Genomic DNA, 13825 nt, shown 5'->3' with positions numbered 1-13825 from the left:
TTTCTGGGACTCATCCTGAAATATGTGAAGTAGTATCTGATCCAAACTTTCAGCCCACTTCTTCCAGTCCTTTCCTATCAGGAAAGTCTTCAAAGCTCCGTATCACCTCAGCTACAGTGCACTGATTGGCCCAGCTGCCAGGTCTTGTGCTCACATTGCTCTCGTGTGGCTCAACCTAGAGAGGACAACAGGACAGCTGGCCCTGCTGTGCTTCTTCAAGGGAAGGACCACTGTCCCCTGCACTCAGCCAGGCACAGCTCTGCCTCCTTCACCTTCTGCTCTTTCCCCGGGTGCTCACTTTGGCCCCCAACCCTCTGCTCCTTCTCATCAAGGCCCTGCCTCACTGAGCAGAATGCAGGAGAACTCTCAGAGGTCACCTTGGCCAGGTTCCCCAGATGTTAGGGATTCTCAGATGATTGTTGCTATTCTTATCATATCTGCATTTTTATCTGTTCTATTATTTCCTTGATTTATTTGTTTATTTTGTTGACTCATCTGTTTTTACCTTAGGGAAATCTGATATCACTACCTTATGGATAAACTCTCTTATTAGACAGGATGAACATAACAAGACATATTTGAAAGAAGATGGACAATGTCCATTCTTGTGTTGCCTGTGGTGTGGCTGCATGGGGATAAGAGATAAAGTCAACTCCCCGCTTCTCAGACAGAAACACTGAGGCCAGGAGAGGGCAGGGTCGGAGCTGAAGTGGGGATGGAGGTGGGGTCTGGGGTCCTCTCACTTTTCTGCCTCTTCCTCCTCTGTTTTTCTCTTCTTCCCCTCTGCTTCCTGCCCACCTTCTTTCCTGGATCTGCTTTCTATCCTTGCTGTCTCCTGCTCCCTCTTCTCTTGCCTTCCCTTCCCTTCCCTGCCCCCTTTCTCTTTCTCTCTCTGCTTTCCTAGAACCTTCTCTTCTTCCCACTCTTACTTAAATCATCTTCTAGCTGTTGGATTCCAGCCCTTGAAGAGGAAGGCTGCAGATTCCTATTTGGGAGCCAGCATAGTTGTTCCTGTGATAGTTCATTGTCTCTTTCCCTTCATAAGATTGCCTTTTCCTCCTTGTAAGGCAAGGTTGGCAATCCCTGCATTAACTGCCTCCCTAGATGGACCATGAAGACTGGATGTTCTTTAAAGACCTTGGAAAAACCCCTAAAGGGTGTTACTAATCTGGGGTGCAGCCACTCACCCCAGCCCTCCCACCCGGTGACCTTCAGGCAGCTCACTCTGCACCATTGTGAAAGTGGGCATCTGTCCTGCTCACCCCTCCCTGCTCTTCTCTGCCCAGCTGTCCTTTCTCCTCCACTTCCTCCTCCTGCCACATTCCACTCAGTGCCCACTGAGTCACAAAACCCTGACTGACAAAGGCCCTTGGCCTTTGAATTGTTGAAGAGCAGAGGTCAGGATTGGGTCATAAAACACAGTGATGAATGTGTGTATCAAGGGCTTTCCCATAAATTTTCTCATCGTATCCTCCCTGATTTCTAAGGCAGATGACAATTGTCACTGCTGCCCGAGGAGGAGCCTCCAGCTCCTCCAAAGAGGGACAGGAGCAAAAGCTAGTGAAATGCTCAGTTGGGCACTTAGTATTTTCCACTCCATAAATAAAGGCAGTGAGATCGGGCACTTGTTGGCCTCCTCGACTTTGGTCTTGTCTCCATCTGGGCACCAGCCTACTGGCTCCTCTTTGTGTGAGTGCTGTCCCGCTTATGCTTGGCACAAACCTTTTCAGCGTCTCTGGTACAATGTCTCAGAGCCAATTCATCCTACATTCATTCTGCAAACGCTGTCCATGGGACAGGTGATCTGCTTGGAACTCAGTAGGAATGGAAATGGGACCTTGACCAAGATGTTCTGCTCAGGTAGTAGACAGAGACACCTTCCCAGCCAGGGCATGTGTTTCCTGGAAGCCTGGAAACAGTGTAGGTCATGGAAGACTTAGATTCTGGATCCTCCAGAAGACATTGGTCAAAAGCTGCCCTGGGAGTGTATGTTTCCGGACACTTCCCCCTTTCCTAGAGCCTGTACTGTCTGTCAAGAATGCAAGACTGCTAGGACCCAGTGCGTGCCAATATCCAGATTGAGACTGCAGAATTGGTGGGCTCTGTGTCCAGTCTTGGCCCCCGTCATTGTCTATATACACACATGGTCACATATCCTTCTCCCTACTAGAAGCCTGCAAGGGCCTGACACATGGCATATACCTAATGAGTTTCATTCATGAATGAATGATTGAATGAATGGATGAAGATGAGATAACTCTACCCATTGGCAGCTGAAGAAACTGAGGTTCAGAGAAGTGAGTGACTTACCCAGGATCCCACAGGAAGTGAGCAGCAGAGCCAGGATCATCATCAGCCTCTGACTATGCCCCCAAAGCTTTGACACTTGGCCCAGGAGGGAGCTGGCCCTCTCTCCAAGCTCCTTCTGGAGTAGTCCCCCCAAGAACCCTGACTCAGCTGGACAACAATTGGGCAACATTTCCTCTTTCTAGACCACAGGACTTTCAAGGGAGCCTAGAGGGGGAGGGAAGCAGATACATGCAAGTGTCTCCCTAGCTGCTCCTATAAAGGATAGAGGGAGGAAGGTTGGGGTGCTTTGCAAGGAAGTGGCTGTCTCCTCCTGCACCGCAGCTCTGAGTCCTGAGCAGCCACTTCTCTCTCCAGGCCATGGCAGGCCCCATGACCACTGCAGCTGGCCTCCTGCTCCTGGCCCTTTTTGCTCACTGCATCATGCTCACAGGTGAGACGTGCAGACCCGGCCCAGGGCTCTGGGTGCAAGGGTGTGGCTGGGTTGGCACCACAGAGGGTGGAGGAGAAACAGCTGGGGCAGCCGGTGAGTGGGGGTGGGGCTGGTGCAGGGCTGAGCTCCACGGGAAAGGACACAGCTCTTCTTTCTGTCCCCTTCCAGACTCCGTGGTCATCCCCTCTTCCTGTTGTATAACCTTTGTTCCCAAGAAAATTCCCAAGGGCCAGGTGGTGAGCTACCAGTTGTCCACCAGGGGCGTCTGTCCTAAGGCGGGGGTGATGTGAGTATTTCTCCAGGGCAGGGGCTGGGGCAGTGAGCCTCCAGGGTCAGCTCTGCAAAAGGCACTTGGCTTCTCTGAGCCTCAGCTTCCTCAGCCATAAAACGAGGAGGAAAATTTAATTCAACAGTCATTGCTGGGGCGCTAAATATAAACAAGGGCGCTGCTCCAGAGCACAAGACACCTTTGTAACAAATCCGATTAGCAGTCCCCCGGGGGAAGTGTGATTGCTCCCATTCTCGGAGGAGAACTGAGGCTCAGAAAGGAGACTTGCTCAAGGTCACACGAGTAGCCAGGTCTCTGGGTTCTTGATGATTTCAGAGCTGGCTTTTACACAAGGTAGCAGTGGGCTCACTTTGTAAACAGTGGCACGCTATAGAGCCGTGATGGCGAATCTTTTAGAGATGAGTGCCCAAACTGCAACCCAAAACTCAGTTATTTATCCCCACGTGCCAACACTGCAACGAAACCTGAATACCGAGGTTTTAGTGTAGAAAAAACAACTTATACATTAACATCTTTTGTCTTAAAAGAAATACACAATAACATCCATGCCATAAGTTTACTACCACTGCAACAGAGCATTGATATTTATGGTTAATTTTCCCTGAGTGGCATGAGATTGGATTCCGTGGCCTGGCACCTCCAGTTCAGAGCTGGCTTGGAGAGCTGGCACCCACCCTTCCCTCCCAGTCTGGCATCCTCGCTGGCCACACCTCCATGCAGAGCATGAGCATTGGTGGCATTTTTATTCTGGTGCATTTTATTGCATTTTCTTCTCTTCCCTATGCACAGGGACTGTGTCCCTTCTGTCAGATCCTGTGTGACAGAGAGGTCCCTGAATGAGCCTAGCATCCCCCACCTCATCATTCTTCCTCCCAACACTAAAACAGACACCCACTAGAGGAGAGGAGACAGTGTCCAGAACCCACTAGGAGGCCAGTCTCCTGCCCCCATAAAGTATCACCATCCCAGGGCCCTGCCTGACCTCAGGCGAGCCCTGCCCTTCTTCCCCACAGCTTCACCACCAGGAGAAGCCAGAAGTTCTGTGGCGACCCCAAGCAGCTGTGGGTGCAGAGGTACATGAGGAATTTGGATGCCAAGCAAAAGTGGCCCTCTCCGCGGGTCCGGGCCATGGGTGGCAAGGTCCCCGTGCAGAGACGCCACGGAAACAGCACCACCCTCTAGTCGCTGCCTGCCCTCTTGCCCCTCACATGGCTCCTTGGGGCCAGAGGAGTCAGAGGGAAGGGGCAAGAACTGATTTTCCTGCAGTGAGTCTCACTCCCAGGGGACATGTCCAGTCTGTGAAATCCTGGAGGGAATAGGCTGTCCCCTGGGGGAGAGAGGGCAGAGCCCAAGTACAGGGCCTGAACACCCCGTGCCTGTAGCACGTCTTGTCTGCACTGCAGCTGGCTCCGATGGCCCCTGGTGTTGCTCTGCAGTGGGCCTGAGGCCATCTGTCCATCCTTTGGGGATGCAGTCCTGTCCACAGCAGCAGCTCCCCGGCACAGTGTGGATGCCCCAGGCTGCTCCTACCTCTAGCACTTCAAGTCAACATAAACCCAACCAAATCAGGGGACATCTCTGTAGCCAGATTCTGACCCTCCTTGGATGCCTCCCAAATTTTCAGGAACTTTTGTAAAGAAAAGGACATAGAGGACCAGCGTCTCACTAGCTAGTTCAGGCTGGCCTTGAAGTCGCCAGCCTGTGAAGATGGGACTTCAAGGAGAATTCTGCTTGGTGACAGGCTTGCTCCTGGCTTCTTTGAGGACAAAGACCTGTTCTGCCTTTACTACTAGGCTTTCCCCACATTGTCATGAAAGGAAGATGGGGTGAGAGCTGAGGGAGGAGAAAGACTTCAGCTTTTTTTTCTGTGCATGAGATACAGTGGGATTTGTTTGTCAAGAGAGCAGACACAGTCACTGTTGTCAAATAAGAACCCTAGTAAAATCTGATGTCTTCTTTGAAGGCAGTTGTGTCTTGTCTGTTCATATAACTCTTGGGAGCAGGGTTGGGCGTGAACAGTGGAACAGTGCTGCAGAGGATGTCCTGGGCCACCTGTCCCGGCTGGGAGGGGAGGAAGTCACCTGAGCCCAGGGCACCCTACCATGGGCTTGGCCTGCCCTTGAGAGTGCAGGCACAAGGCTTAAAAAGGAAAATTCCAGGGCTGGGTGGATAGCTCACTGGTAGAGAATTTGCCTAGCATGTGCTAAGGTCCTGGGTTCACTCCCTAGCAATGCAAAAATGAATAAAAGGAAAATTCCTTATACCAACTCAATTTATTGTTTTGTAGAAAGCATTGTCAGATTAGGGATGTTCTCCTTTTGGATGTGTTTTTTTTGGGGGGGGGTTGTTTTTGCTTTTTGATTCCGGGGATCGAACTTGGGACCTTGGGCTTTTGAAGCAGGTGGCAGAACCACTGAGCTAAATCACCAGCCCTTCAATTTAGTAAATTTTATTTGACCAAATAAAGAAAAAAATTACTTGCAAATCTAGCAGCTCTCAGAAACAAAGCAGATTCTGAGAATTTCAACCAACAAGTTGATGTGATGGCATTTTTAGAAAAACAGAAGTGAGGTATAGAAAACAACTTAATTGAGCTGGATATAGTGGCACCCGCCTGTACACTGAAGGCTGAGACAGGAGGATCACCATGAGTTCGAGGCCAGTCTGGATTACACAGGGAGACCCTGTTTCAAAAAAAAAGAAAGAAAAGAAAAGAAAAAGAAAACAATTTAATTGGGTCCAGCTTAGTCAAAGAACCAGTCAGTTGGATACTGCTGCTTAACTAGTTCATTGTTCAGTTAGTACATATTGGCTACAGAGCCTCTTGCAACTATTATAGCAGCTGAGTAAGGTGGAAATATTATAGGCAATCAGATAGGGGTGGGCCCTCAAGAGAGTCAGGACAGAGGTAAAACACATTACAACTGTGGACAGAGACACATCCGCTGGAGACCAGGCCTCAGGATAAAGATGAAATGACCAGGCCTGCATACTTCCCCAAAGGACAAGATAAGTGGAAACACCTGACCTAATGAAGTCTAGATAGACTTCAGTCACTCCGGTAGGTGACCAAGACCTCCAGACCCATCATTTCCTAGAAAAAGTCTTTGTTCTTTCCATGCACACTTATTACGTGACTTGTTTCCCTATTGGACCACTATTATCTAAGCGATTATACTTGTAACATTGGTTGATCATGGCTGTGGCCTACATTGTACCCACATGATTTTTGCTCTATAAAACTTCCCTAAAAAGTGGGACCCTCCTGCCTCTTAGGAGCTATTTTCTCAATAAATATTTTCTACTTTTTTTTTCCCCCCTCGGTACTGGGGATTGAACTCAGGACCTTGTGCTTGTGGGGCAGGCACAGTGCCACTGAGCTAAATCCTCGGGCCTAATATCTCCTACTCCTAACCTCCATTATTCCTAGAATTCATTCTTCCATTTTAGAGAACATGAACTCAGCATATCAGACATGTAACAGGTTGGGAATTACGATATTTCTCTTATATCATTAGAAGGTCCTATTTCATCTCCTATATCATCCTTGTGTCACACCCACCCATAGCTCAGTTACTGGGACAAAACTGTATTGAGTTGGTCTGTTAGGCCCCGAGAAGTTGCCAAGTTCAAATCCATGGTCTCCTACAAAATTTTATTTGATTCAGGTTTAATATCCCTTATCCATAATGCTTGAGAGTGGAAGCATTTCAGACTTTGGAGTTTTTCAGCTTTTTGCATATTTACATAGACTTTAACTTGCTGAATATTCCCAATCCATCCCCAAATCCTATATTTCATTGCATTTCAGATTTTGGATTTTTTGGATTAGGGATGTTTGACCTACATGAATTTTGAAAAACACAGATTATACAAATGTATTTGATTAAATTTTTATAAAATTCCAGTAAAGCATATTATGTATTGCACAAAGAGCTGTTACAAGCATGAGGAGGTTATAAAATTATAATTGATGATCTCTGGCTTTTAAAGGATTGGAGAGAAAAATAATTCACACTCCCAAATCAAGAATGCTGTGGAATTAATGCCAACGTTGACTATTTTTTGGTTTTTGTTTTTGAAACAGGGTCTTGCTATGTAGTTCAGGCTGGCCTTGAACTCACTATGTAGCCCAGGCTGACCTCGAATTTGGGGTGATCCTCCTGTTTCCTGAGTGCTGAGATTACAGGCATGCACCACCCCACTGAGTCTAAAGAGAAATTCTTTTCCTACACTCACACTTTTGAAATCGAATGTGTGGAATGTGTGCACCACACTATTCAAATTCTCTGTGGGCACCAACTGGGTCTTCTACAGTTTAATGCAGTTATGACCCTACTTAGATTTGGCCTTTCCACAAGGAGAGGGCCCAAGCGGCAGGCCCCAATTCAGACTCCAGTTGCGAGAGTTGGGTGCCCAGGGTCCCCACGCTTTTATCCATTTTGGTGTCCTACGACCCCCTCTCAGCTTGTTAACTGGCTTCACTTAAGGCTGATCAAGGTTATAAATGAGGAGCCAGGTGAGGAAGTAAATAGGGCAATGTCCACAAGGGCTGTCCCCTCAGGAACTTCCTCCCCTGTGGGATTGGGGGGCACTGTCCTCCTGAGACTTGAATGCTTCCACAGCCTGGAGGCTCTCCACCTCCGCCATTTGGCAAGGTTTGTTTTTATTTTTGTTTTGGTATGGGGGATTGAACTCAGAACCTTGCACTTTGCAGGCAGGCGAGGTGCCACTGAGCTAAATCCCCAGCCCTTGTTTGGAGAGTTTTATGGAGGCTCCAGGGGACCTAGGTGCTCATGTGAGACTCTCCTGTCACCCAGGAAATTACCAGGGTTTTGCAGCTCTGTGTCAGAAAAACAGGAGTTGGAGACCAAATATATATTTCTTATATTATGTTACACCTTAAAACATGGCATTTAGCCTCTCCAAGCTGCTGTTTCTCTCATCTGTAAAACAGGGACAACAAGACATTTGAACTTTGGGTCCTGCCCCAAGCAGATCCTGAAGCAAAGATCTGTGGTTCCCTGTTCCTCCCAAGGTGGAACTTTGCTTCAGGCTGAGGCAGGAGGGTTGCAAGTTCAAAGTGAGACCCTGTCTCAAATTATTTATTTATTTATTTTTCAGACAAAAATTGCATGTATTTCAATAGCTCAAACTGCAAATATAGCAAGTCAGTTCACAAAGTTTCAAAATACAGATTTAAGTATAAAGGAAGCTTACTGTACAAAACTGAAAGGGGAAATAGCAGAAATAAAGCTGAATTTTTTAAAAAAAATTCAAGTAATTTGAAAAACCTTTTGACTGAAATATTCCACCTACATCAAATCAGAAATGTTTTAATGTATAGACACCAACAGTGTATTGCAATAAAAAATGACTCCCTGAAGAATCATCCCAAACTGGTCAGTTCCAGCCAAGAGTTAAGAACTCTTTGTGTTGCCTGCTGCTGATTTGCTGGCTTCAGGCACTCGCTGTATCAGCTGCTGTAGTTCCATCCACGATATTTTAGTTTTCAGTGAATTCTAAAAAATGTTTCAAAGGCAAGGCCAATGTCATCATTAAGAATGGCCAGTACAGGGCCGGGGATTTAGCTCAGTGGTTCCGCCTCCTGCCTCACAAACTCAAGGTCCCAAGTTCGATCCCCAGTACCAAAAAAAAAAAAAAAAAAGAATGGCCAGTACATATCTAACAGACTTAAAGTCATTGGTCTCTGGTAGCACTGGGGGAAAAGACAGATAATACTTCTTTCAGTACTGAAAAACCTCTTCTTAAGGTTAGCAACATGGCTAACCTCAGGAAAACTGGACTTAAATATGTATGTATTTATTTATTTATACCTATGCAGAAGGTAGAAAACATTCCCACTAGGAAGATAGTTAAAGGTTGTTAATGTTCTTTTCATCACTTAGCAGCCAAGACACATGCTTATTTATGCTCTCTGAAAGCAATGTTAGCTACTACTCGCAATTCTGGAAACTGTAGGTCTCTGAGAAGGTCTGAGAGAGATTTATTGAGTTTTTTTTTCTGAATCTTCTTTATCTTTTCTTTATAAGCATTAAACTGAGAGTCTGGTCCAAAAAGCCTACCCTACCATGTAAATGTCAAGGCATAATTTCCAACGACGTTCATGTATTGGAAATCATGATGCTGGGAACTGGAATAGAAAGGGATGAAATTTAAAGGGTTGATAGGAATATCATAACCACTGTGGACATCAATAGTTGTTATCAAGGTCACCATCCCAAAGAACTACATGATCACACAAAAGCAAGATTCCAATGAAAAATTCAGCCCCAAGGATTAGGGTTTTCAAAGGATGTGCATATTCAGCTTCCAGTCCAAATGGAGCCTGAAACTCATGATGAACTTTATGAATATATTTATATATTCTTTTGTGGTGTAAGCATCTATGCAACAAATAGTGCCAGGCATCTTCAATGACCACACAACCCAAGCATCTTGCCAAAAGCGCATACGATCTTGACATTGTTTCCCATTCATAAGGAATGTTGAAATAGTCTGTAAAATAATAGGTTCCAGGGCCAGCGATGTAGTTCAGTGGTGCTGCACCTGCCTGGAAAGCCCAAGGTCCTCAGTTTGATTCCTGGTACCACAAAAAAAAGAAAGGTTCCACAAATCAAAGGCAGCTGGGTACAAAAATGATTAAAGAGAAGTTCTTTAAAAATTTCCACTTGCCTCTGAATGATTCTGGTTTATCCTTTTAGATTTTGTACTTTTTCATATAAGGTATAAATTTGAAATAAAAATCCAGGTAAACACAACAAGAAATAAGTGGCTTCATGATCTATAAGGGATCCCCATGTTGCAATCTGGAACTTTGTGTAATTATTGGACATATTTTTTTTTTGGTACCGGGGGTTGAACTCGGGTTCTTGTGCTTGAGCAGCAGGCAGCGAAACCACTGAGCTAAATCCCCGGCCCTTTCTTTGTGTAATTATTTAACGTAGAATTCCAAGCATTTTTAAAGGGTTCTTGCAGAGGATTCTCAGGCAGAAGCGAATCTATGTACTCCACAGTCAACATTGCCAAGCTGAAGACACCAGCACTTCTGTTAGTTGCCATTTCTCAAATCTCCATGGCAGCTTTCTAATTCTCAGGGCTTTCTGACTTCCCAAGCCTGTGGTATAGCTTTAGACACCAGGAACTTGAGAACTGAGGCTGCAAAGTTAGCAGTGATCCTGTCCTTCCTTCCTCAGTCAATTCCTGGTGAATGACACTGTCACTCACTAAGTCATCTCATACAAGAGGTTTTAAGTCTTTCCCACTTCCACTGCTTAGATACAAGTCTTCCACTCTCACAGTGTGGACACATTTGTTTCAAGCATAAACAAGGGAAGGAGCTGGGCATGCTTGTAATCCCAGTGCTCGGGAAGCTGAGGCAGGAGGATTGCCACAAGTTCAAGGCCATCCTGGGCTACATAGTGAGTTCAAGGCCAGCCTGCACTACATAGTGAGATCCTGCAGCACCACAAGGAGACGCTGGACCCAGCCACCAGGTGCGGTGACCTCCTCAAATTTTTTTTTAAAAATTTTTTTAAAGGGGTAGGGATGTAGCTTAGTGTACTGGCCCTGGGTTCAACCCCCAGTACCAAAAAAAAAAAAAAAAGCCTAAAGGCACAGAGAAGCCTATACTAACAACCAGGAGACCACCAGTTCACAAAGGCCCAGTAGTCATTCAATACACAGCTGTTCAAGTTGCTTTGCCTCTAAAACAAAGAAAATTTATTCTCACCCTAAACACTGAGCTAGAGCTACAGCACTCAGGAATGAGAGTCCAAAACGCAGACAACGGCTGGGCTGTACAGGACAGCAGCTCTCCAACCCACAACTTCTGCGGCATTCGGCCCAGAACAGCCCGTCCTTGCTCAGTAACTGCCAACTCCCATCAGTCTCAGCTTTTCCAACTCAGAAGCAGCCAGACAAAGCTACATCCACTGCCAGGCCAAGCATATAAGATGCTTGCTTCTAATTCATGAAGCCTCCAGCTTCCCCATGGCAACCGCGTTCATCAAAGCACACCGAGTTTTCCCCTTTGCTGGAAACCGTCCCTCTCCGCGGCACTAGCAGGCTCTGAAAGACCAAGGGCTCTGTTTTCACTCGAGTCCTCTTCATTTATGGCCACAGGGAAGTTGTAGAGTTTGGCTGCAGCCAGGAGGCATGAGATGACTGAGGCAGGTGGTGGAGCCCCCATTAGAGAAGGGAATGCCCCTGAGGGTTTGGGGAAGCCCACGTTCATTGCACAAACACTGGGAGTACCCTCTTTGGAGGACGCCCTGGTAGTGTCTGTTAAAATGCTAACCATACCCCAGAACCCAGAAGGAAGCTCCCCCGCTGCCTCAGGGGCAGAACAAGCAGACAGATCTGGCTTGGAGCCTGGGCTCTGTCACTTAAGAACTGTGTGACCTGGGCTGGGGATTTAGCTCCGTGGTTCTCCCTCCTGGCTCACAAGCGTAAGGTCCCGAGTTCGATCCCCAGTACCAAAAAAAAAAAAAGAACTGTGTGACCTTAAAACACCTCCCCTCTCTGAATTTCTGTGTTTTGACTATCAAAGAGGGATGAAAAACAAAAAAATGTCAGGGTCCTGTCCCTTGCCCTCTACTCTGAGAATAGGCCTCAAATTTGGCTTTGCCCACACTTTTTCCAGGAGCCAAAGTGACTCTGAGATTAAGTGAAGCTATCAGAGCAAGGAGCAAGTCATGCCAGGCTAGATTTGAGGCAACAAGGGCCAGAAAACTCCCTGCCCAACTGTCAAGGGCCAACACGGAAAGGAAATGCAATCAAGTCCCATAATTCACAATATCCAGAACATAGAACAATCTGCTTATTGCCTAGGAGACACTTATCCGCCATAGCAGTCAATAACGGAACAATTTGCCCTAAAGCCTGCTGGCACCTCAGGCCAAATAATAGACTAGGTGTACAACTTTCTCAGGAAGAAACTTCCATGCATTCTGAAGGGGCTTCCTGGAAACAGAAGGGAGAGAGTCAAGGACTAGGGGAAGAGGGGACAGGAACACAGGTTTGGGAGGGTGAGAAGACTCCTCAGGGAACCGCCCCATCTTCCTCGCCTTCTTCCCAGGAAGCCAGAGGGCCTTGGTATTCACTTATCCCTGTCTCTTTCCCACAGATTCACTACCAAAAGAGGCAAGAAAGTCTGTGTCCAGCTGAAGGAAAAATGGGTGCAGAAATACATTTCCTTACTGAAAACTCAGAAACAACTGTGACTCTCGTGAATTTTCAGTCCAAGGAGCCTGGAGAGTCCTTTCTGAGGGTCCCAGGGTCCATGTGGGGAGGAACATCCAAGTTATTTTTAATAAAGATTTAACTTGTTCATAACATTTGTAGCCAATAAGACCTCAGTTTTCTTCAAGGAAAAGAAACTGAGGCACTGTGTGCTCACCAGAGGCCTGGCAGGATCCTCTAACTCCTACACTGTCCCTGGTACTGAATTCTGCTAGGTGCTTTTGTTTGTTTGTGCAAAAAAAGAACAACTTTAATACATTTTTGCAAAATGCTTGGTAAGTGTTTTAACATTATCAAGAGAGAAGTTTAGGGCCAAGGATTTAGCTCAGTGGCTCTGCCACCTGCTTTGCAAGCACAAGGACCGGAGTTTGAACACCAGTACAAAAAAAAAAAAGAGAACTCTTAGAAGAGAAGTTTAGGTTATTTGGAAAAGTAAACCCTGCACAACACCTTGTAGCCAGTCCATACTGGGTAAATGATGGATCACCACACTGGATACTGTTTTTTTCTTAAGAAAACAAGATATTAATTCATGGACATGAATATTATCTACCTATCAAACTTTCTGTGAGGTTTGTTAAAAATTCTAACATAGTTATTGATGTTCTTAGTCCTGCCACCGAACAAGAGGCTTTTTGAAGCCAGGAGCTAAGTCTATCTTTGCACAAGTGAAGGGTTCAGTAAATATGTGTGGGAGATGCCACCAGTGACAAATGTCGCCAGACACACTTTGCCCAAGTTCAACTCGAGATCAGAGCAATACACGCAGGGGCTCAGGGTAAGGTAGCCAAGCCCGCAAGACCAAATTCTCAGCAAGTGATTTTTGATGTGTAGTTCCCTTACTTACCAGAAGATGGCAACACCCTCTCTTCATCTTTGAAGAATTCCTGCCACCGCTCCCTGACAACTGTCCAGTTCACGGAAAAGTCCATGCCGAGGGTCTTTATTGAGGATCTACCTGTTATCCGGGTCCTATGCAACTGCTGGGGGAAGAGGAGGAGAGAGAAGTGAGAAAAGGAAGCCTAAACTCAGATGGTGCTAGCAGTTCAACATTTGGGGGTGGAGAACAAGAGCCCCCAGCAAAGGTAGGCATGGTAGTGCACACCTATCATCCCTAAGAGGCTGAGGCAGGAGGATGGCAAGTTCTAGCCCAGCCAACTTAGTGAGACCCTGTCTCAAAATAAAAAATAAAAAGGACTAGGGATGTAGTTCAGTGCAAAAGCCCTTGGTTCAATCCTCAGTGAGAGAGAGAGAGAGACAGAGAGAGAGAGAGAGAGAGAGAGAGAGAGAGAGAGAGAGAGAGAGAGAGAGAGAAAGGAAAGGGGAGGGAAGGAAAGGGAAAAAAGCAGCAGAGGTGTGGTAAGACAGAGGCAATTACAATAATAGAGACCCTTGTCCCCACTGTGCCCGGTTCTTCCATTTCATTGTTTTCTTCTTTTTGTCCACTGAACAACCATTAATTATCATTACCCTATATTTGACAGAGGACATAAAAATGGCAGAGACTTTCCCCGATCCTGGGAGCTCACAGT

General features: G+C 46.4%; 1 protein-coding gene and 1 pseudogene across 4 annotated transcripts; one reads left to right on the top strand and one right to left on the bottom strand.

Annotated features, from left to right (window-relative positions):
• The first annotated feature begins 2546 nt into the window (after positions 1 to 2546).
• On the top strand, positions 2547 to 12382 carry LOC101711238 (C-C motif chemokine 24). Of its 4 annotated transcripts, none has more exons than XM_087196277.1 (4): positions 2548 to 2740; positions 2909 to 3026; positions 4043 to 4102; positions 12178 to 12382. In XM_087196277.1, the coding sequence occupies exons 1-4, from the start codon at positions 2668 to 2670 to the stop codon at positions 12272 to 12274; spliced, it is 348 nt and encodes a 115-aa protein (XP_087052403.1). In that variant the 5' UTR covers positions 2548 to 2667; the 3' UTR covers positions 12275 to 12382. The 4 variants fall into 4 exon arrangements, with proteins under 4 accessions (XP_087052405.1, XP_087052403.1, XP_004840137.2 ...); XM_087196278.1 differs by lacking the exon at positions 12178 to 12382 and adding an exon at positions 4654 to 4991 and having other exon boundaries at positions 2553 to 2740; XM_087196279.1 differs by lacking the exon at positions 4043 to 4102 and having other exon boundaries at positions 2547 to 2740.
• Positions 8955 to 9592, bottom strand: LOC101717383 (methylsterol monooxygenase 1 pseudogene; annotated as a pseudogene).
• Positions 12383 to 13825: the final 1443 nt, after the last annotated feature.

The sequence above is a fragment of the Heterocephalus glaber genome, unplaced genomic scaffold (assembly GCF_053883595.1).
Source record: "Heterocephalus glaber isolate CG9 unplaced genomic scaffold, H.glaber_assembly_v1.0 deba00001610, whole genome shotgun sequence".
In the NCBI taxonomy this organism is placed as follows: domain Eukaryota; kingdom Metazoa; phylum Chordata; class Mammalia; order Rodentia; family Bathyergidae; genus Heterocephalus; species Heterocephalus glaber.
This window is presented reverse-complemented; position numbering and strand designations above follow the sequence as displayed.